Source organism: Drosophila santomea, chromosome 2L (assembly GCF_016746245.2).
Source record: "Drosophila santomea strain STO CAGO 1482 chromosome 2L, Prin_Dsan_1.1, whole genome shotgun sequence".
Taxonomy (NCBI): Eukaryota; Metazoa; Arthropoda; class Insecta; order Diptera; family Drosophilidae; genus Drosophila; species Drosophila santomea.
This window is the reverse complement of record NC_053016.2, coordinates 23,937,001-23,958,776: the sequence shown is the minus strand read 5'-3', so window position 1 is coordinate 23,958,776 and position 21,776 is coordinate 23,937,001. Positions and strand designations below refer to the sequence as shown.

At 44.4% G+C, this 21,776-nt stretch overlaps 1 protein-coding gene across 1 annotated transcript; it reads left to right on the top strand.

Annotated features, from left to right (window-relative positions):
* The first annotated feature begins 15,779 nt into the window (after nt 1–15,779).
* LOC122756490 lies at nt 15,780–19,255 on the top strand. The gene is made up of 2 exons (XM_044006312.1): nt 15,780–18,363; nt 18,441–19,255. The coding sequence occupies exons 1-2, from the start codon at nt 15,780–15,782 to the stop codon at nt 19,253–19,255; spliced, it is 3,399 nt and encodes a 1,132-aa protein (XP_043862247.1).
* The last annotated feature ends 2,521 nt before the right edge of the window (nt 19,256–21,776 follow it).

Here is a 21,776-nt window from a genome sequence, read left to right as displayed (position 1 = left end):
AGTCTGCTGTGACTACATACACGCGTGAGCGACTTCGCGAGAGGATTTTCGTGTGCGGCGAGCTTTACTTGATGTTTACTCTTTCTCATCTGGATTTCCTCGTTGACGAGGTTTATGTTGTGGTCTCTATGGAGGCTTTCGCTGCGTAGGTACCATGGTGCCCCAGTGATAGTTCGCAGAATCGCTAGAAGTTGTGAGCTGATAGTTTGTAGGCATGTCTGCTGTATATATAGTGTAAAGAACGGGGCCCAGCACACTTCCTTGGGGAACTCCAGCATTGATGACGCGGTCGTGTGAAGTCGAACTGTTACACCTGATTGAGAACATTCTTTTGAAGAGATAAGATTCGAACACTTTGTGGGTATTCTGCGGAAGCATTATTGTTATCTTGTACATTAGTCCTTCCAGCCAGACTCGGTCAAATGCTTGTGCGACATCTAAGAATATTGCTGAGCAGTATTCCCGGTGCTCAAAAGCAGTACGAATTTCGTTTGTGATGCGATTGACCTGTTCGATCGTTCCATGATTTTTGCGAAAACCAAATTGATGGGATGGTATTGTGTTTCGCATTCTTAAGTAGGAGCTAGGTGTTTTAAAAATGCCTTTTCAAACAGTTTCGAGAGACACGATAGGAGACTGATTGGTTTGTAGGATGAGGGTTGCGTTTTGTTTTTGCCTGGTTTGATAATCATCACTATGACCGCCTTTTTCCACCTTTGGGGATAGTATCCAAGTTTCGTAATATCGTTAAAGAGATTGCATAAGGTCAGAACCGCACACGGTGGGAGTTCTATGATCATTTTTGGTGTCACCAAGTCGTGTCCAGGTGATTTTTTGGGATCAAGATCTTTTATTATAGATGCTATCTCACGTTGACTAAATGTTATTGGATTTATTGGTGGCTGGATTTGAATTGCTACAGGTAGGACAAATGAGTTGCTAGCAGTATTTGGTTGGAACACGCCTTGAAGGTGATCGGCAAATGCATTTGCTCTATCTTGTTCGCTGCGTATCCAGCTTCCTGAGGGGAACGCAGTGGAACGACTGTTTCTGCTGGTGGCTGAATATTTTTGTGTGCTTTCCACAAAGGGTTCTTCTTGCTGGTGGGCCATAGCTGTTCGATGTATAGATGCTGGGCGTTTGCTTCCTCAAGCTTAAGTGCTCTGGTTAGTCTACGTGTTGCTATATTTAGCTGTTCCTTAGCCTTTGGGGATCTGTGATTCTGCCATTCTCTTCTTAGTCCTCGTTTTTCAAGTACTAGCTGTTCGATTTCGCGAGTTGTCTTGGTATGATTTGTCATTTTGTGTGTGTCTGGAGGGGTAGAGGCCTTGGCTGCAGCAACAAGATTTTCCTCCATCAATTCGGTCAGGCGGTCAATATCCTCATGGGTAGACACTGTTTGAGTAGGTACCATGTGAGTACAAACATATTTCGCGTACCTTTCTCAGTTGGTCCTGTTGCCTGTCAGCCTGTAGGTGTGCTCAGTTATATGTGGTCGATGCCTGAGAGCAAGTAAAACTGGTGAGTGATCTGATGATAGTGACTGCAAGTGACTCAGCCGTAATATTATTTCTAGGGATCTTTCTTATTATTGCGAAGTCAATGAGATCCGGGAGCTTATTTGGATCTGCTGGCCAGTATGTAGGCCTACCCGGAGTGACATAATTGAGCTTATTTCGTGGCCTAATAAGCGCGTTGTAAAGTTGTTTGCCCTTTGGGTTTAAAAGGCGTGAACCCCATTGAGTGTGCTTGCCATTGTAGTCACCAGCCGCTATAAATCGCTCACCGAGTGAGTTGAAAAATTCCAAGAATTGGTCCTCAGAAACTGCAAAACGAGGTGGGCAGTAGACTGCGGCCAGAGTGACGGGGCCCATGCTAGATTGCATGCTTATGGAAGTGGATTGCAGGTAGTCCGTTTTAGTTCTATTATGAAGGAGGTGTTTGATGCGACCTCTGATAAGTATGCCAGTGCCGCCATGGGCTTTTCCGTCCGGATGGTTTGTGGCGTAGAATAGGTATCCTGGAACATGGGAGTTGTGCTTGTCTGTTAGATGTGTCTCGGAGAGGAGCATGACGTCAATATTTTTTTCGGATAGGAACTGGGCAAGTTCGAGTTTATGCCGTGAAACGCCATTCGCGTTCCACATAGATATTTGAAGTGGAGCCATTATGATGATTTTGATGACACGAGAAGCTATATCAGCATATTTTGGTATAAGCTCTTGCATTGTGTGCATGAATGTCATAAATTCTTTTAGATCATCATCGTTTCAATGCCAGTTGATATATGCTGCGTTTGATCGTTCGAAGAAGTTATTTCCTGTTCTTCCCGCGTAGTAGTTGACTTTGATGTGTGTGGCCTGAGCTCGTGTTGATTCTCCGTGTTTGTTAAGACGGTTCTATAGTTCCTTATATACTACACAGCCACGCCAATTCGCTGTGTGACTTCCAACGCAGTTGCTGCACATTTTAACAGAGCTGTCTTTCTTGTTCTTATGACAGTTCGCTGTGCTGTGGGCTTCACTACAGACTACGCAGATAGAGTTCAGTGTACAGTTAGCGTTAGTGTGGCCATATTCTTGGCAGTTAGTGCACTGCACTGGGCGATTGCGCATGTGTGGCTCTTCTACTGTGATACGCCGATACAATAGGAGCTGTAACTTGTAGATTGGGTGAACTTCATTTTTTTTAGTATCTGGCTCTCTGGCTCCAACTCGATTTTAAAGATTGGTTGTGGTCCCTTTTTTTGTTAAGTATGTTCATGACCATTTTTGCATTAAAGTTCTTTTCCTTGAGCGCTTCTACGATTTCAGTGGTCGAAACAGTTGCCTCAATCCCTTTGAGAACAAGCTGTATGCCCCTTGCGCTTTTTAGTTGGTATGTATAAAAGTTTTTTCCTGCATCGTCCAGGAATTTGGTTAGGAGACGATGGCTAGCCTCGGTTTGAGTTTGAACTTTTGTTTCATTAATGTTCCCTTTTCTTAGGGGGATTATGTAGAACGAGTTTTCTCCTATTAATATCGCTATTTTGTTCACTAAGGCACTTGAGCTTTTTTCGCGAATGTATATTGGAGGAGGCTTAACCTTCTTAGGTTCCTCTTTGGATGACTTTGCCGTTTGTACACTTTCATCAGTAGAATTTGCCAGAAGCTCAAATCTGTTGGTGTTTGCTGGCGTTTTATTAGTGACTTCGTCTCGTGTAATTTTTGCCTTATTTTCGGATTGTTGATTTTTATTATTTTGAGGGCTGAGTTTTCTTTTAATTGTTATGTAGCGATCCATTCCAGTCTGTATGGTCGACCAGGCGTTCTTGTTTATGTTTTGGTTTTCTGCTAGCACAGCGGAACCGTTAAGTTGCGTTTTTATTTTGATCGCTGGCTCAGGGCGAGCAAGTACTTGCGTCGACGAAATTGAGCGAGCCGATGATACCGTTCCAGTTGTTGTTGTGATTGCAGTTGCAGTGGTTGTTGTTGTCACAGTACTAGTCACCGTAGGCAAGCGTAAAGAAATTTCGCAAGTGTTTTGTGCTTGCGGGTTTTGTGACGAAGCTAGTAATGAGGGAGAGCAAGAACGCGCTCTTTCTTGAGTTGTTGGCAAAAGTAAATTCGTCTGGTTAGGGGTGATTGACCGCTCGCTGTTTGCAGAAGTCGCGGAGACGTATGAGAAGTACGCGTTGTTTCGTTGCAATGAGAGCCGGCGGTCGTCTTGCTCGCGTTGACGCTGAGCGCGAACGTCGTTTTGACTCATAGTTGTCGCTTTCATTTCCTTTTTTTTTTGTTTTTGGTCTTTTGGTTGAAGATGTAAAAAAAAAAAAAAAACTACTCGATTGTTTCAAACACAGAATATGTATTCGAGCGATTGTGCATCGCACAGAGCGTCTCTTTCGCTTTCGCTTTCGATTAATTTATTTTTTTTATATTAATCAGCATTCACTTCACTCTAATTAACCAATACGGAGCTCGATTAAAAACACGTCTTCACACGTCAACGAACGGCGTTACTTGACAGGAAACTAAACTGGAGCTTGAACCTCACAGACAGATATAAAAAAACTTCAATAGCACTCTTCACGTGCAAGAAAGCAATAGGGCTCAAATGGGGCATGACACCCTATATAGTAAACTGGATATATACGGCCATCGTCAGACCAATACTACTGTACGGAGTCGTGGTATGGTGGCCGGCTCTAAAAAAGAAATCCAGCATAAAAATGCTGGCAAAAGCGCAAAGAGCTGCGGCACTCTGCATCAGCAGTGCTTTACGCACCACCCCAAACGAAGCCCTAAATGCCATACTCAACCTCCCAAGCCCAGAACTAGCTGGCATGGAACAGGCTACAGTAGCGGCAATCAGGCTTAGAGATACCAAACAGTGGAACACATAGTGGAGTACATACAAACACCCTTCAACACAATCATCCCAGAGAGGGATGATTGGAACTCACAAATACCTGGCCCCCAGAATGCTATATGCTTTTATACGGACGGGTCAAAACTACATAACAGAGTAGGAGGAGGAGTTTACTCCGAACAGCTTGGCCTACGCACCTCGTTCAGACTCCCCGATCATTGCGCCGTCTTACAGGCTGAAGTGGCAGCAATAAGGGAGGCCCTAAAACACTTAAAATCACTAAAGCCGGAAGGCTCACATGTAAACATTTTCAGTGACAGCCAAGCAGATATCAAATCGATTGGCTCAATCTCTAGTCACTCAAAAACAGTATCGAATTGCCGATCATCTCTACGCGAGATGACACAACAATTCGTTATCAGCCTTATATGGGTACCCGGACACAGGGACATAGAAGGCAACTGCATCGCAGATGAACTAGCTCGAGAAGGCACTACCGCGCCACTCATACAAGAGATGGAGGGCATGAGTATGCCTTTAGCCACTTGTAAACTAACACTTAGTGAAAACCTAAACCGTAACAAACAGACAATATGGGAAAACACCACACACTGTCGTCTAACACGCCAAATATGGCCAAAAATAAGCTGAAAGACAACGTCAAAACTTTTAAGATTGACCAGAGCAAACCTCAGCACTGCTATGAGAGTCATCACAGGGCATTGGTTGATAGGCACCAATGCCAGAAGACCAAATGCCCCGTATAATGATTTCTGCCGTAGCTGTAGGGACAAAGAAATGGAAGAAACAGTAGAGCATCTACTATGCCACTGTCCAGCACTGCAAGCGAAAAGACTTGCTCAATTAGGAAGCAGATTCCTGATAGACACGTCCGACCTGTCCGACACCGATCCACATCGGATACCAAAATTCACCAGCGCCTCTGGCTGGGGAAACTGCTAAATTCACACGAACCTCTACAGGCAAAAGGGGAAAACATACACGGTATCACAACGGACCTCTAATGGTCTAAGTGCGTCGGATAACCGACGGCCGGTAAAACCTAACCTAACCTAACCTAGCATAAATTAAAGTCCCCAACCTCTGCAACCGAAATCGCGTGTAAATGGTTCAGAATAGAGGTATGACTTTGAGATGACTTTCGTTTATCATCCCTTTAAAATCGTAAGTGCTTTGTTTTGTCATTAGAAAAATCGGTTTGAAAAAAATTCCTTAAATCAAAAATGTGGGAGATTTCCTTGTTATAATATATGGAGCCATCGTAAAAGCTCTCCAGGAGAATGTGGGCCAGCTCACATATGGAACCAAGTAAAAGCTCCCCTGGAAAATATGGGCCAATTCACAAATGGAACCATAGTAAAATCTCCCCAGGAAAAGGTGGGCCAGTTTACATATGGAACCATCGTAATAGCTCACCAGGAAAAAAGAGTACCAGTTCACGTACAGAACCATGGGAAATGCTCCCCAGGAAAAGTCGGGCCATTTCACTTACAAAACCTAGTAAAAGTTCCCTAAGCAGTGGAAGATGGAGGCATGTTGGCCGGGTGTAACCATGTCAGGGCAACGACCGGGTAGTTATTTGTTTTTTTTTGGGGCTTAAATACCGGACGAGTTTTTGACTGAGGAGAGACTTATTTATGGCGTAACAGCACCCCAGCTTACCTATCTTTTTTAACAGTTGTAGTCAGCAACGTTCACGGTAGATCGTGTCATATATTCAGCTGCATACCAAGCAGAACAACAAAAACAAGTATCAACTAGAGCAATTCAAATACGTAAATAAGGGCGGCAAAAAAGAAAGTGCTGTTTCAACCCGCCACCGGGAGAGTAACCCGATCGCGAACACAAGAAGAGGGTCGTGCACCGCGAAGTGCAAGTGCGGGAGACACCACCCGACTACTAGAGGCGCTAAATCAAGAGAGTCTTCAAAACTTCGAAAACCAGCCGGAAGAGGTAGGACACTTGTCCGAACAGATTGAAAGCACGATGGAGGAATGGATTTACCACTAGGACCGCCTAGAGGACGCTCCAGCATGCTTCCATGGTACCAGGCAAGTTCAGGAGACTGTTCGGAGACTGGCGATAGGCGGGAAAGAGAACTTTTGGATTTAGTAAGGCAAAGTAGAGATGCACAATCGGCAATGATCGCTCAAATAAACGCTTTGAAGAAGAAAGTGGCTGAGTGGCTTTCCGACCAACCAAGAATGGCCCCACCACCTGGACTACCCGGAAACCCCACTGACCCCTTTCTAAGACATCAAGATACCCCGACACCAGAACAAGTGTCGCAAGAATGTTTTAACAGTCAAATGCATCGGTTAAGGGAGCCAAGACGAACGGCCACTCCGCAATAGATACCGGAGACCAGCCAAGCACAGGCCATCCACCAACTGCACCCCGAGTTAGATCGTTGTCTAACGTTTCAAGCGCCAGCACCAAAGGGTGTTCGGCTAGATAAATGGAACTTAAAATTTGACGGGACCGGCCGCATTATGACCGTTGAAAGTTTTTTATTCCGTGTGGAAAGACTACAAGAATTATATGGCATAAGTCGACAGCAAGTGTTCAGAGAATTTTATAGTCTGCTGATCGTCGCAGCCAGTAAGTGGTATTGGAAACTCATGGAGGATCGAGCCGAGGATTACGATTTTGATTACTATTCGCCACCAGGGAAATGAAACGCGCTTTTTCTACAACTGAAGTGACTTAATGAAGATCAACGAATTGATGGATAGAAAACAAGGGTATAACGAGTCCTTCAGCGATTATGTCTCCGACATGCACAACTTGCACTTTAAGTTAAAACACAAGATCGTCGAGGGTGAATTTGTAAGACTTTAGAAGGAACACCTGAACTCCCAAATGGGTGGTTATTGTTGACGTCCCCAATAAGATATCTGGCAGAGCTGAAAAAGGAGATGCTCAGAGTGGATCGGTGGTTAAGAAATCATGAAAAACCGATGCGAAGTAGACTAGTAAATGAGATCTAAAGCTCAGAGATACAAGGACGTATTCCCGATGGTGTCCCTGTGAGTCCAACAGAACAGCGCCTGGGTGCAGAAACTCTTTGCAAGATATGATTTGCTATACGTGTGGATACGAACTGGATTTCTACCGCCAACACCCCAGAACCAAGAATCCATGCACGTCTCGATTCCATGAGTCCACTTGTCGTTTTTGCCCGAAGTCCGGTAAGGACGACAAACCGGAAAATTCGTCATACCCGTAGATTACCTTAAGCTCAAGCAGAATTACCGATCACATAAGAACCTAGAACCTAGCAACTCGTTGTTCTGTACGAGTTGTATTTGAAAAGTTGCAGAAGCATTCTTGAATAACAGCCATCTTTACATAATAGCCCTGGAAGAAAGATATTACAAAAAAATAGTAAACCAAAAAAAAAAAAACTTTTATACCCAATAGCCCAGCTAGCGCAGTCAGCAGAGTGTGGTTGGTCGAAGCCACTCGTTGATGGGCGCATAAAGAGAACCATCTACAAAAAAAAAAAAAAACAAAAATACAAGATAATGGCGTACGGTTTTTTTTTGCGAAGTCATTCCATGCGTTACCGCACCGATCACTTCGAGCCTGTTGCGTACACCCTTTTCCGTGAGATCGTAAGACTTTGATAGCAAAAAGCTTCAAAGCGAACGGTCGTGTTTTTTTTCTGCGCTCCGAATTTATTTTTGTTTTGCTAAATCCAGCGGTGGAATTTAACAAATTCTTTAATAATTCAATTTCGTAATCCGTACTAGTTAAAGTGCCGTTCGCTTCGCGAGTGAATCTTTTGTGATATGTGCATTATTTTAATAAATTAATTCAATCTGTTCTCTTTCTGTCTTTGCGTTTTGTTTACTCTCTTTTTCGTGCGTTGTCTGTAGTGCTGTTTGGTGTTGTTTTTGTAATTAACTGCACGGTGCACCCGCTCTCTCGCTCTCCCACACAAAATCTTAAAGTGCACACTGCGCTCTTGCGGTACATTTTCTGATTTTGTCTTTTGGTACAGTGGTCAAAACCCAATTAAACATGGAATCCAATGTTGTCTGCTTCCATAACAAATGCCGTAAGGTTATAAAGCCTGATCAGTCAAAAATGACCTGTTGGCTATGTGATAGACTGGTGCACACTAAGTGCGCTGGTTTTTACGGCCGAACAAGTGATGACCTAGCTAAAGGCCCTAATCTAAAATACTGTTGTGATACTTGCCTAGGAGTTGCGAATGAAATGCAACTCTTTATGCGCCAAACTAAAGGTGGCTTGAAAGGACTGATCAGCAGTTTTGGCGTGGCTAGAGATAGTTTTCGTCGAGCTGATGATCTTCTTTCTGCGCTTGATTCGCAATTTAATAGCCTTAAACTATTAGAAGAATCTCCAAAGCGCAAGAAAGCCGCTGGTAGGCTGCCTAAGGGGAATGCCCCGCAACCTTCGGCAAGTGATCAACAGGACTCCACAGCTGATCAGTTGACGATCGCAGCAAACCCTCAAATGTTGCTTAGATCGGCAGCTAAAAAAGATTCGGCGCAATCCGATCAATCGGTTGTGGAGGGTTTCCAGCCTGGGACTGCTACAGTTTCTCAACCGGTGATTCCACCCGTCCCGAATTGTTTACCACCACAAAGGAATATTGAGTCCCCTCTCGGTGGTTCCACTAAAGAAACAAATTTTTGTTTCTCGGCTTTCCCCTGATCAAACATCATCTGATGTACTTTCTTATATACAAGACAAAACAAAAGCCGACAACATAAAAGTGGAAAAATTTAACTTTTCTTATGCTAGGGACATCTCATCTTTCAAGATAACTGTCCCAAATGAGCTATTCTCAACCATATGTTCTGGTGATTTTTGGCCGGAAAGTATGATTGTGAAAGAGTTTGAAGCTAAGATTAAAAATAGAAAAAAAGGGCCCGTGGGAATTAAACTTCCCACAAGTGGCCAGATCACTGCCCCATCCTCCTCTACTACTTCTACTTCTTTATCTTCAAAAAACTAAAATCTAGTCTCACTATCTGTTATCAAAATGTAAGAGGCTTGTGTAGTAAGCTTACTAATTTGTATTCTAATAGTCTTTCCTTTGCATCCCATATTATTGTGTTTACAGAGACTTGGTTAAAACCGGAGATACTTAACTCCGAAGTTTTCACAGGTATGTACACAGTATACAGGCATGATCGTCCCTCCAGGCGGGGAGGTGGAGTCCTAATTGCTGTTAGGCCTACCCTCACGTCAGTGGAGGTACTTTTTGACGAGTTCCGTAACTTAGAATTCTTATGCGTAAAGCTATCATTTTCTGATAGCTATGTTTATATTACGTGCTCGTACATTCCGCCGTCTTCTGAATTTCCTGAATATATTAACCATTTGTCCGCTATCCAATCCGTTACAAACAGACTGTCCGATAGGGACCAACTAGTTGTCCTAGGTGACTTTAATATACCAGGCACTAAGTGGTCCACAGAGGAACAGTCGAATATTCTCCTGCCTATAGCGCAGCATGACTTTATTGACGGCATGCTTGACATATCGTTGTCGCAAGTTAATTATATTCGAAATTCTCTTGGTCGTTTATTGGATCTATGTTTTGTTTCAAGTCCTGAAAGTGTGTTTCTGACTAGAGTAGCACCTCTTAGTCAACCTGAAGATCCATACCATCCAACTTTCGAGGTGACAATCGACACAGGTACCGTAATAAAAGAGAGGCCAGAAAAGTCAACCAAACGAATTCATTGTTTTCGTAAGGCAAACTTTCAGAGGCTAAATCTTTTTATATCTGGCTTTAATTGGTCCGATCTATATTCTTGCAACATAATGGCCGATGCCATAGATATTTTTTATAATGCATTTAAATCATTCTTCAACTCTTGTGTTCCGATGTACTATCCGTCTACCTCTAACAAACCTCCTTGGTTTAATAAAGAGTTGACACATCTAAGAAATGTTAAGTCCAGACTTTATATAAAATTTAAAAATACCGGTTCTCAATCTATATTTTCTAAATATGTAAGTGCTCGGTTAAATTTTACCGTGCTTAATGCTCAGTGTTATAAGAATTATTTAAACCGTTGTAAGTTCCAGTTCGCACAGGATCCCAAACAGTTTTATAATATCGTTAACACTAAGCGCAAAACAACTAGTTACCCTTCCTCGCTATTTTATGAAAATACTTCGGTAACATCGGATCAGGCAATAGCCGATCTATTTGCCAAGTTTTTTCAAACCACATATTCTACGTTACCTCATTCTGAACGGTCTTACTCTTACGCGGTATCAAAGTCAAATTTAATATTCTGTCCCACTTTAAACGAAAGCTCACTGCTTTATGATCTTCAGCGAGTTAAGCCTGTCTATTCGCCAGGTCCTGACGGAATTCCTGGCTGTGTGCTTAGATTCTGTGGGGAAGCCTTGTGCAAGCCTCTACTAAAACTGTTTAATTTATCTTTGGAATCTACTCAGTTCCCCCAAATATGGAAGGAGTCCTTTGTGATCCCTCTCCATAAAAAAGGCAGCAAATCGGATGCAACCAATTACAGAGGAATCTCCAAATTGTCTGCTATCCCTAAGCTTTTTGAAAACGTTATCACTCCTCATTTGCAGCACCTTTGTAGGTCAATAATATCACCATGTCAGCATGGGTTCATGAAACGCAGATCAACAACTACTAACCTTCTGGAGCTAACCTCCTTCGTAGTACAGGGCTTCAAAAATAATCTTCAAACTGATGTCATTTATACGGATTTTAGTAAAGCATTCGACTCTGTTAATCATTAACATTTAATAAAAAAACTTGATTTATTAGGTTTCCCTGTGGATCTCCTAAATTGGAGTCTAAGTTATCTGAATGGCAGGACGCAACGGGTCCTCTTTAAAAATTCCCTTTCTTGTATTCTCCGAGTCACATCCGAGTCACAAGGGAGCCACCTAGGTCCGCTCATTTTTACCTTATTTATTAACGAACTTGCCTTAATAATAAATCATTCGCGTGTACTAATGTACGCTGATGATGTAAAATAATGCTTGCAATATAAGGACATTTCTCGCCATTTGGACTTACAATCCGATCTAGATTGCTTTCAAACCTGGTGCCGTGATAACGTATTAAACTTAAATGGCTCTAAGTGTAAAGTTATGACCTTTTGTCGTGCCAACTCAATGCACGCAACTTACACTTTAAGTGGGTGCTCTTTGGACAGAATAACACATGTTGATGATCTTGGTGTTCTTCTGGACCCTAAACTTAAATTTTCAGACCATATTTCGTCTATTGTCAATAAGGCCAGGGGTGTGCTTGGTTTTATAAAACGGTGGTCAAAGGAATTTGATGATCCTTACATGACCAAAACATTATTTATTTCTCTAGTCCGTCCGATCCTCGAGTATGGATCACCTGTTTGGAGTCCACAATATGAAGTTTACTCGGACCGCATTGAATCGGTTCAAAAGAACTTCTTACTTTTTGCCTTACGGCGCCTTAATTGGGATGCAAACCGTAGATTACCTCCTTATTCGAATAGATTAATGTTAATTAACTTACCCTCCTTAGCTAACCGTAGAACGATGCTTAGAACAGTCTTTATTTTTAACCTTATTCGTGGTGAAGTGGATAGTCCCGACTTGGTTAGTCGGCTAAACTTCACTGTTCCAAGCAGATTTACTTGAAATTACGTACCTCTAATTTTAAATCATTGTAGATCTAACTATGAGTTGCATGATCCCTACAGAGTATTATGTTCTGACTATAATAGATTCTATCCTATTATCTCTAATTCTGACTCTCTGCCGTTTTTAAAGCGATCAATACTAACGTACTTAACGAATTCTTAGATATTACTACTAGCATACATATATTTCCTCGTCCTTTACTGTCTTCTATATCGCGTCTATCTTCCCGCGATTCGAGCCGTACGATACACGGCAGCGCCCCTCGGTCGGTTGGGCGGGAGGTGTGGCCGTGGGACTCGCGCGTTAAAAAAAAAAAAAAAACAGAATCTCAAAGCAGGGGAAGGGGTACCATCAGCGGCCGCAATAGATTGCAGAAAGTAAAGAAAATCAACACCAGTTCCGGGCACACTTCACCGAAGGGGTATTGACTTCTCAAAATAAGGGGAATGTGAGAAATATGAGTCCTAGGTGGGAACACTTGGCATAGAAGACCAATAGATCAGAAAAAGCTCTATGCCGGTAAAAGACCATAGCCCGCAGATGAAAAGTCAATCAGTACCCGGAAACACACCCGTAGTCAATACCCGGGTAATCATCCGTACATCAAATACCCGGGCAATTATCCGTCAGTCTATAGCCGGGAAGACTCAAGGATAACTAAAGTCGAGGAAAAAAATGTGAAGGAGCAAGGACCCTATCAGACCTTAGAATAACAGGACTAACAAGGAACACACTTTGAAGGAAGACTATAGTTCCACAAAACTCTCAGGATAGGCGGCAAGGAGTCTAAAGCCTCCGACAACACAGCAAATGTGATCAACACCGTGGAGGTTGTCGACCACAAGCAGGAAATAGAAGGAGTGCAACATACCCTAGAATTCATCGCTGCTTTACTGATTTTCCTGGCTCTATTAAAGCTAGTAAAAATGTACAAGAGATCCATACAGCGGAGGGGGACCATCAGCATACCCTGGACAGGATTGCATCCGGTTTCCCACAAAGTGCGTAATTGAAAAATACTTATGGAAAGACAATTTAATAAAAGAACAAGTGAACCGGTGAATGGCCGTTAATGTGAATATCAACGAAAACAAGCAACAGCGTAGACTTTCCTAACAAGTACTCACTCCAAGTAACCTGAGAGCCGAATAGCAGCCAAAGCGTGCCACAAAAGAAAAGAAACCCAACCCATATATTTATATATATGCATACTCCACTTAGTGTATTTTTTTATTTTGTGTTTGTGTATATCTTATTATTGTTTGGTTACATGTATGTGTATGTATATGTATATATAACTCCATCACTATATATATATAGCAACACCCAGGATCCAACGCGTCGAGATCTCATCGCTCCGGATTAAAGTGGGGTAAGATTGACGGAACCCTATTCCCGAGTTTTCTCTATATTCATATATATACATATATTTTCGTGCTCATTTTATTTTTACACCATTAGTAAATATAAGAATATTTGTGTCAGGTTTAAAGAAAAATATTTTATTGTTAGCCTCTTCCAGGCAATTTATTTAATTAATAGAAGTTGTTCACGCCAGAAGGGCGCAAACCACTGAGCGGCAGCGTAAGCAGTGTAAAGCTCCTCCACGGCTCGCAAGCACCGCTGCTCGCGCTCTCCTTCTCTCCTCGCGCTCTCCTTCTCTCCTCGCGCTCTCCCTCTCTCCTCTCGCTCTATTCACCACTCCGCGGTCCCGCGGTACTCAAAATGTTAGTTTTAAGTTAGTCTTAATTTACAAGTGCTGTAATAAAGTGCGAATTCTGAAGTCGATCCCGTGATCTTTTCATTTCTGGAGGAAATTACCAGCAGCAGCCGCAACAGCAACAACAACAACCATTCAGAAGTCAACTTATCTTGGACGCCAATCCGCCCACTCCTTTACATGGTCCTTCGAGTCCGCGACACATCGTGATCCTGCCAGCGCTCCTTGCGGAAAAAATCAAGATAAGTACGGCTTTATATCCTATTCCGTCCGTGGTCGCCATTTTCGTTTTTTTTTCCAACGGCGTTATTTTTTCCGTTCATCCGAATCAAGTGAAAAGTGAAAATTAAGTGAAAATATATAAGTACATGCGCCCAGCCACCGTGATTACTTCTTTTGTAAGTGCATAAAAAAGCACTTTGCCAATACCGGCCCCCTACTTCGTCTCACGGTGATCCGCTGGTATCCAAGCGCATATACATATATATATATACATTTTTTTAAAACACTGTCCAAAATTCACTATTATCGTCCGCTGCTAAGCTGCTGTTTTTTTTTGCCTCAATATAAAATACAAACCACAAATTCAAATAAATTAAATCAAATAGACATATACGTATTTAGCAAAATTTTACATACACATAAAATTATACATACCCATAAATACATATCCATACATATATATCCATACACATATAAATATACATATCCATATAAATATACATATACATATTCCAATAAAATTTACATCTACATACATATATAAAAATCACTCCATATATTTAACCAGTTTAATACACAAATAAAACATATTTCCAAAAATAATAAATAATATCGAATCCGAACTGAGAACAAATTTTATTTCTTGGCTCAAAATAAAACACAAATTTCGACATACAGAATAAAATAAAATCTGACTTTTTCTTCCGTTATTACATTACATATATATGTTTAAATTCCAAATAATACATACATACATACACACAGTCGCGACTTACATAGGCTTGCCAAGTGCAAGTTCTTTCGTCTCCTCTTTGTTCTTTATTGCCCTGACAAAAACCGGCGCATAGCGACGAAAGAATACCCTATAATCGAAACATAAAATAAAATAAATAAGTCCGACGACAAAATTTAAGAAAAAACTGACCCGATTATTTAATAATTATTTAAGCCAAATAATAATTTTTTACAATCTATTTCTGTCTCCTATTTCTGGTTCCTAAATTAAAATAATTATTTATCAGTTCCACCCAAATTTATCAGCCTCCCTACTTGGCTTTTTGGCGTGTTTGTTGGTTTTTTTGGTGTTTATGTTTCGCATCCGTTTGTCGCGATTTTTTTCGTTGTGGTCCTAAATCCGGTAGCTATTTTTATAAATTATTAGCTATCATCCGAACTCTATTCGGTAGCTATTATTTAGCTATTTTTCCACAAATTCGAATTTATAGCTATTTTCTATATATTAGCTATTTTTTTCGGGATTTCAAGTCGGTAGCGATTTTTTATAAATTATTGGCTATTACCCAGACTGCATCTGGTAGCTATTATTTAGCTATTTTTTCCATAAATTCCAATTTATAGCTATTTTCTATATATTAGCTATTTTGTTTTTTTCGGTTTCCAGTCGGTAGCGATTTTTTATAAATCATTGGCTATTATCCAGACTGCATCTGGTAGCTATTATTTAGCTATTTTTTCCATAAATTCCAATTTATAGCTATTTTCTATATATTAGCTATTTTGTTTTTTTCGGTTTCCAGTCGGTAGCGATTTTTTATAAATCATTGGCTATTATCCAGACTCCAGCTGGTAGCTTTTTTAGCTATTTTTTCTAGAAATTGCAATTCATAGTTTTTTTTATATAAATTTGAGCTATTGTTTCCAGATCCCAATTGCTACTTTCTCCCGAATTCCGACGGGATTCTTTGTCCATCCAGATTTGGGTGCTCTCTGTGTCTGGTTCTTTTTCGATTCCACATTTTTTGCGGCGGGCAGGCCTTCTTGACTTCCTTCTCCTAGGGCACAGCTGAGCATGCCCCTAGAGGGAGACAAGAAAAAGACACCCGCACCTGGAAAAGAACAAAAGTTCAACCCGCAATCTCCGCTATCCACTCGCGGTAAGCCAGCACCCAAGTCCGTTAGTCCCAGGGTCAAAACCGCGACTCCCACTCCGAAAGCAAAGGTTTTGCCATCGACTAGTTCGAAGACAACTCCTAGGATTGTCATATTCCGACCAGTGCCGCGAGCGTCTAGTGAGTCTTCTCTATCGAGAAAATCCGAGAGTCCCTCCGCTGTCGGGACTGATTTCCTCCGCGTCACACGCTCTACCACAAAGAAAATGGCATCCTCTGAGCAGCCAACGCCCGCAACCGCAGCGTTGCATAAATTCATCGCCGTCAGCGATCGCGTAAGCCTTTTCGAAGCGAAGATCAACACTCCTGATCAAGCCTCTCCGTCCCTACACACGTTACAAGTCCGTCTGCAACTGGTGCGAGCCTTATGGGACAAAGTGGAAAGAGAGTACGAAACATGCTCTGACCTAATGGCCCAAGAAGGATCCCTCGACACAGTGTCTATTCTCCAGGCCAAATATGACTTCTGCTACTCAGTATACGAGTCATGTGCAGCACAAATTGGCGAAACAATCGACAGAGCAACGCCTCAAGTCGCGCAAGCACCCTCTCAGCCGCTAATTTCGTCCGGCTGCCGCTTACCTCCATGCGACACGGAAGTCTTCGATGGCGACTACCTCCGATGGCCCACTTTCCGGGACCTATTCACGGCAATTTACGTAAACAACCCCAGGCTGACTCCGGTCGAGAAGCTATTCCATCTCCTAACAAAAACAAGTGGCGAAGCAAAAGCCATCGTGGCGAAATCTCCTCTCACGAATGATGGTTTTGCTTCCGCGTGGGAGGCGCTTCGAGATCGGTTCCAAAACAAGCGACTTTTGGTCAACAGCCAGCTCAAGCTCCTTTTTAACTTAAATTCAATTTCGCAAGAATCTGGTCATGCTCTGAAAGAGCTACAATCCACGATTCAGGGGTGTTTAACAGCACTAGCGCATTCCCAGGTATCCACAGAAAACTGGGATTGTCTCTTGGTTTTCCTTTGCGCGAGCAAACTGCCCAAGCAGACCCTGTCCTTATGGGAACAGTCGCTAACTGCCAAATCCGAGATCCCAGCTTGGGAAGAAATGAATGCCTTCCTGAGCGAAAGGTATCGGACATTGGAAGCCATCGAAGATATGAAACCGACTCAGGCAGTTCCAAAAAGGCTTCAATCCTTCGAGACAAAGGTCAGCACCAAACAGAAAGGGTGTGACTTATGTTCTAAGGAGAACCATCCGGTCAGATTGTGCCCGCGTTTTCTTCAAATGTCTGTTGACTCGCGCTCTGGCTATATAAAAAAGAAGCAGCTATGTCTGAATTGTTTTGCCAGAGGTCACCAGCTACGCGACTGCACAAGCACACACAGCTGCTTTACATGTAAGGGCAGGCACCATACGCTGCTGCATCGCAGCCCCCCAAATTCCGAAAATGCGAGTTCCTCAACCTCGCCCCCTACACAGCAACCTCCGAGACCCTCCAGCAGAAATGCATCGGCAAGCACCTCAGCGGTGCAAACTTTTTTCGCGTCCGGCACTTCAGCCGTCCTACTGAGCACAGCGATCATTGACGTGTGCCATTTGGGGACGAACTACCGAGCCCGAGCCTTAATCGACTCGGGATCCGAGGCGACGTTCATTTCAGAGCGCCTGTTCAACCTCATCAAGTTGCCATTCCGCAACACCCAGACCCAAGTCTCCGGGTTAAATCATTCGGTCTCCGCGAAATCCTCGAAGCTGTGTCACTTCGGGATTCGCTCTCCTACTAAGCCAGGTCTACAGTTAGACACTGAAGCGTACGTCCTTCCGGAGCTCTCAGGCAAACTGCCCTCCTATCCGATCCCTCGGAATTCTTTGAAGGACCTGCCCGCACTCCGCTGGGCAGATCCTACCTTTTTTGAGAGCTCTCAAATTGATGTACTGATCGGGGCTGACATTCTACCATCCATAATGATGGATGGCACCCGACAAAATATTTGCGGCTCGCTCCTGGGCCAAGAAACTATTTTCGGGTGGGTGCTAACGGGGCCGATTTCCAAGGGTAAGCCGAAACGGGTCGCATCCTTCACGACCCAGGTGCACCAAATAGGCGACCCTGATTCGCTCGACACGCTTCTCAGCAAGTTCTGGGAGGTGGAGGATCTACCAGTAAAGATGGTAAAAGAGTCGGACTCCTATTGTGAAAGGAACTTCCTCCAAACAACAACAAAAGACGCAAGCGGGAGGTACGTGGTGACGCTCCCGTTCCGGGACCCCGAGAATACCGGTTCCGATTTAGGATATTCAAGGTCCATTGCGTTAGCTCAGTTTCTTAGAAACGAAAATCGTTTAAAAAGAGACTTCCCCTTAAAAGAGCAATATGACAGCGTGATCCAGGAGTACCTGGATCTGGGTCATATGAAAGAAGTTCCGCCGACTCACAATTCTCCCTCGTATCATCTTCCTCATCACGCGGTAGTTAAGCCCGAAAGCACCACTACAAAGCTTCGCGTTGTATTCAACGCTTCAAGTCCGTCGGCAAATGGGACCAGCTTAAATGATATCCTTCATGCTGGTCCAGTCTTACAATCCGATCTAACGATCCAGGTCCTGAAATGGCATTATTTTCAATACGTCTTCAGTGCAGACATTACGAAAATGTATCGTCAGATCTGGGTCGATCCAAAACATACTGCGCCCCCTTCCTCGCCATTCGAGTCTTGCAACAGCTGGCAGAGGATATCCGAGCGCCATTTCCAAATGCCAGCCGCATCATCCAGCAGCACATGTACGTCGACGACGTTCTGGCAGGGGCGAATTCCGTAAACGAAGCCCAAAGTTCGATTCGAGAGTTGCAAGCAGCCCTAAGTGCCTCCGGGTTTCCGCTAAGAAAGTGGACCTCGAACAACAAAAGCGTCCTTAAAGACGTCCCGGCCGAACACCTCCTTCATAGCGAGTTCCTCGACATCGATGCCGAAAGCACGGCCAAGACGCTCGGTATTCGGTGGAGGGCAAAGTCCGACGAATTCTATTTCGTTCCCCCCGAAATAGTTGTGGAACCCTCCTATACAAAGCGAGAAGTTTTGTCCCAAATCGCTAGGTTGTTCGATCCTGCCGGGTGGCTCGCGCCGTTCATAATCCGTTCAAAAATGTTCATGCAGGAGATTTGGTTGCAGAACTTAGGCTGGGACGATAAGCTTCCCACTGAAATGAGTCAGCGGTGGCAATCGTTTTTAGACGAGTATTCCGACCTCAACCAGATCCGCGTTCCGAAATGGATCTGGTACCAGCCTGAGGTAATCATAGAGCACCACGATTTCTGTGACGCGTCTCAGAGAGCCTATGGAGCGGCTATATACATCCGCGTCGAGATGGGGCAAAGGATCCTGACTCGCCTGCCAAAACACGAGTGGCCCCGGTAAAAACCGTCTCCCTTCCTCGGCTAGAGCTCTGTGGTGCCGTGCTGTTAACCGAAATGGTGACAGCAATCCTTCCGCACATGCCCTCCGCCAATTCAGATATCCGCTGCTGGACAGATTCCACAATCGTCTTAGCCTGGCTACGAAAGCCTGCGTGCAACTGGACCACATTTGTGGCCAACAGAGTTGCCAAGATCACGCAGGCGACGCCAGTCGACTGTTGGGCACACGTTCGCTCAGAACAAAATTCCGCCGATCTAGCCAGTCGAGGCGTATCCCTACATGAATTGGCAGAAAACCATCTCTGGTGGCACGGACCAGAGTGGCTGCAAGGGCCACGAGAGCTATGGCCAGCACAAAGCGACACTCTTCCAGTGACAGAACTAGAACAGCGCGCGGTCAAAGTGCATTTTGTCAAGGCCCCGTCCATCGACTTTCTCGAACGTTTCTCCAAATTGGACAAGGCCCTGCGAGTTCTGGTCTATGTTCAACGCTTCCTTAAACGCTGCCGCAAAGGTTCGTTCTTGCCCAATTCACGCCCTACAAGTGAAGAGATCCGGGAGGCAGAACGAACTCTGACCTCCATTGCGCAGCGCAGAGCATATGGCCAAGAGCTTCAGCATTTGACCGAGAAAAGGCCTCTTCCAGTGTCAAGTCCTTTGGTGACGGCCTTTTAAGGGCGTGCGGCCGTCTCACTGCCTCCAAAACCCTGCAATATGATGAACGTCATCCGATTATTCTCCCCTATGACTGTAGACTGTCGCGCCTCATCGTCCAATTTACCCACCAGATTACTCTTCATGGCGGTAGTCAATTGATCGTACGCCTGATCCGATCGAAGTATTGGATTCCTAAAATCAAGAATCTGGTGAAGGCTGTGGTCAATCCGTGTAAGATTTGCACGATTTACAAGAAGAGACTCCAAACACAGCTGATGGGCGATTTCCCGACAAATAGAGTCTCCTTCTCGAGGGCGTTCACCTACACGGGTATCGACTATGCCGGCCCTTTCGAAATAAAAAATTATACAGGGATATGTTTGTGTCTTTGTGTGCTTTTCCACGAAGGCTATCCATTTGGAACCCACTTCCGATCTAACAACCGAGAAATTTCTAGCGGCCTTTGCTCGTTTCGTAGCGAGGCGCGGTTGTCCTCAGCGGGTCCATTCGGATAATGGTAAGACCTTTGTGGGGGCGGCAACTTTGATTTCCAGGGACTTTCTCCAAGCTATCAAAGAGTCCGTGACTGATGCATATAGCCATCAGGGACTCGTATGGCGGTTCATCCCACCAGGGGCTCCACATATGGGGGTTTTGTGGGAAGCAGGGGTGAAAAGCTTCAAAACCCTGTTCCTTAAATCGAAGTCAGCCCGCAAATATACATTTGAGGAGATGGCGACGCTTCTCGCTAAGATTGAGGCTTGCCTCAACTCTAGACCCCTCTCCCCTATGTCCGAAGATCCCTCAGATTTGCTGGCCCTCACACCAGGCCATTTCCTTATTGAAGGGCCGTTGCTTTCCATGGCAGAACCCGAGATAAAGGGCGAAGCCAAGTCGATAATAAATCGATGGCAACACCTCAAGGCACAACATCAGCAGTTTAGTGCACGGTGGAAAGAGGAGTATCTTAAAGAACTCCATAAACGAAACAAATGGCAATTTCCGACCAGGAACCTCCAAGCCGACGATATGGTAGTTGTCAAGGAGGACAATCTACCACCGAACGAATGGCGGCTCGGCAGAATCGTTTCTGCCTTTCCAGGAGCCGACGACCGCATTCGAGTCGTTGAGATCCGTACGTCTCGCGGCACCATAAAACGCCCTGTCCACAAAGTTATTCTTCTATCGATGGAGGACAAAGAGTCCTCCGTTCCTAGGGATTAGGGCACTTCCCCCATTCCGGGGCCCAAATAGTAGTCGGCTCATACTAAGCTTTTTTATTTCTTTTATTGGCAGACTTACTCACTTCCTACAATAATGGCTCCTCGTCCTCGTGCCACCCAGTCGTTGGAGAGCAGACGTACTCGAGGTATTAAATCCAACCGCTGCCGAGTCTGCTCTGGAATCCATCCTCTTCGGAAGTGCAAGAGGTTCCACAAACTGAGCGCTGAAAAGCGCCTTCGGGCAGTACTTATCAATAAGTACTGCTCGAACTGCCTCGCCCATCAGCACTCAGGAGGAGACTGCCGCAGCCAAGAGGGATGCAAGAAGTGTGGAGGAGACCACCACACTCTCCTCCACATGCACGAGGTCCTCCCCGCTCCGACCCCGGCAGCGCTACCAGCTCCGACGCGCAGAGAGCGCCATCCCGCTGCACCTCGTCCGGTCCGGATTTCCCGCACTCCGCCACCAGCCCCAGTCGCCAACAATCGCCCGCGTCCGAAGGTCTCCGTCGCGTCTCCGGCGGTGGCAACGGGGCAGCAGAAGGCTGTCCCCATCCTGCCTACAGCCATCATCGTGCTGGACACGGGCTCGAAGACCTTCGAGACCGGGGCCATGATCGACCCATGCATGCCGGTGAGCAG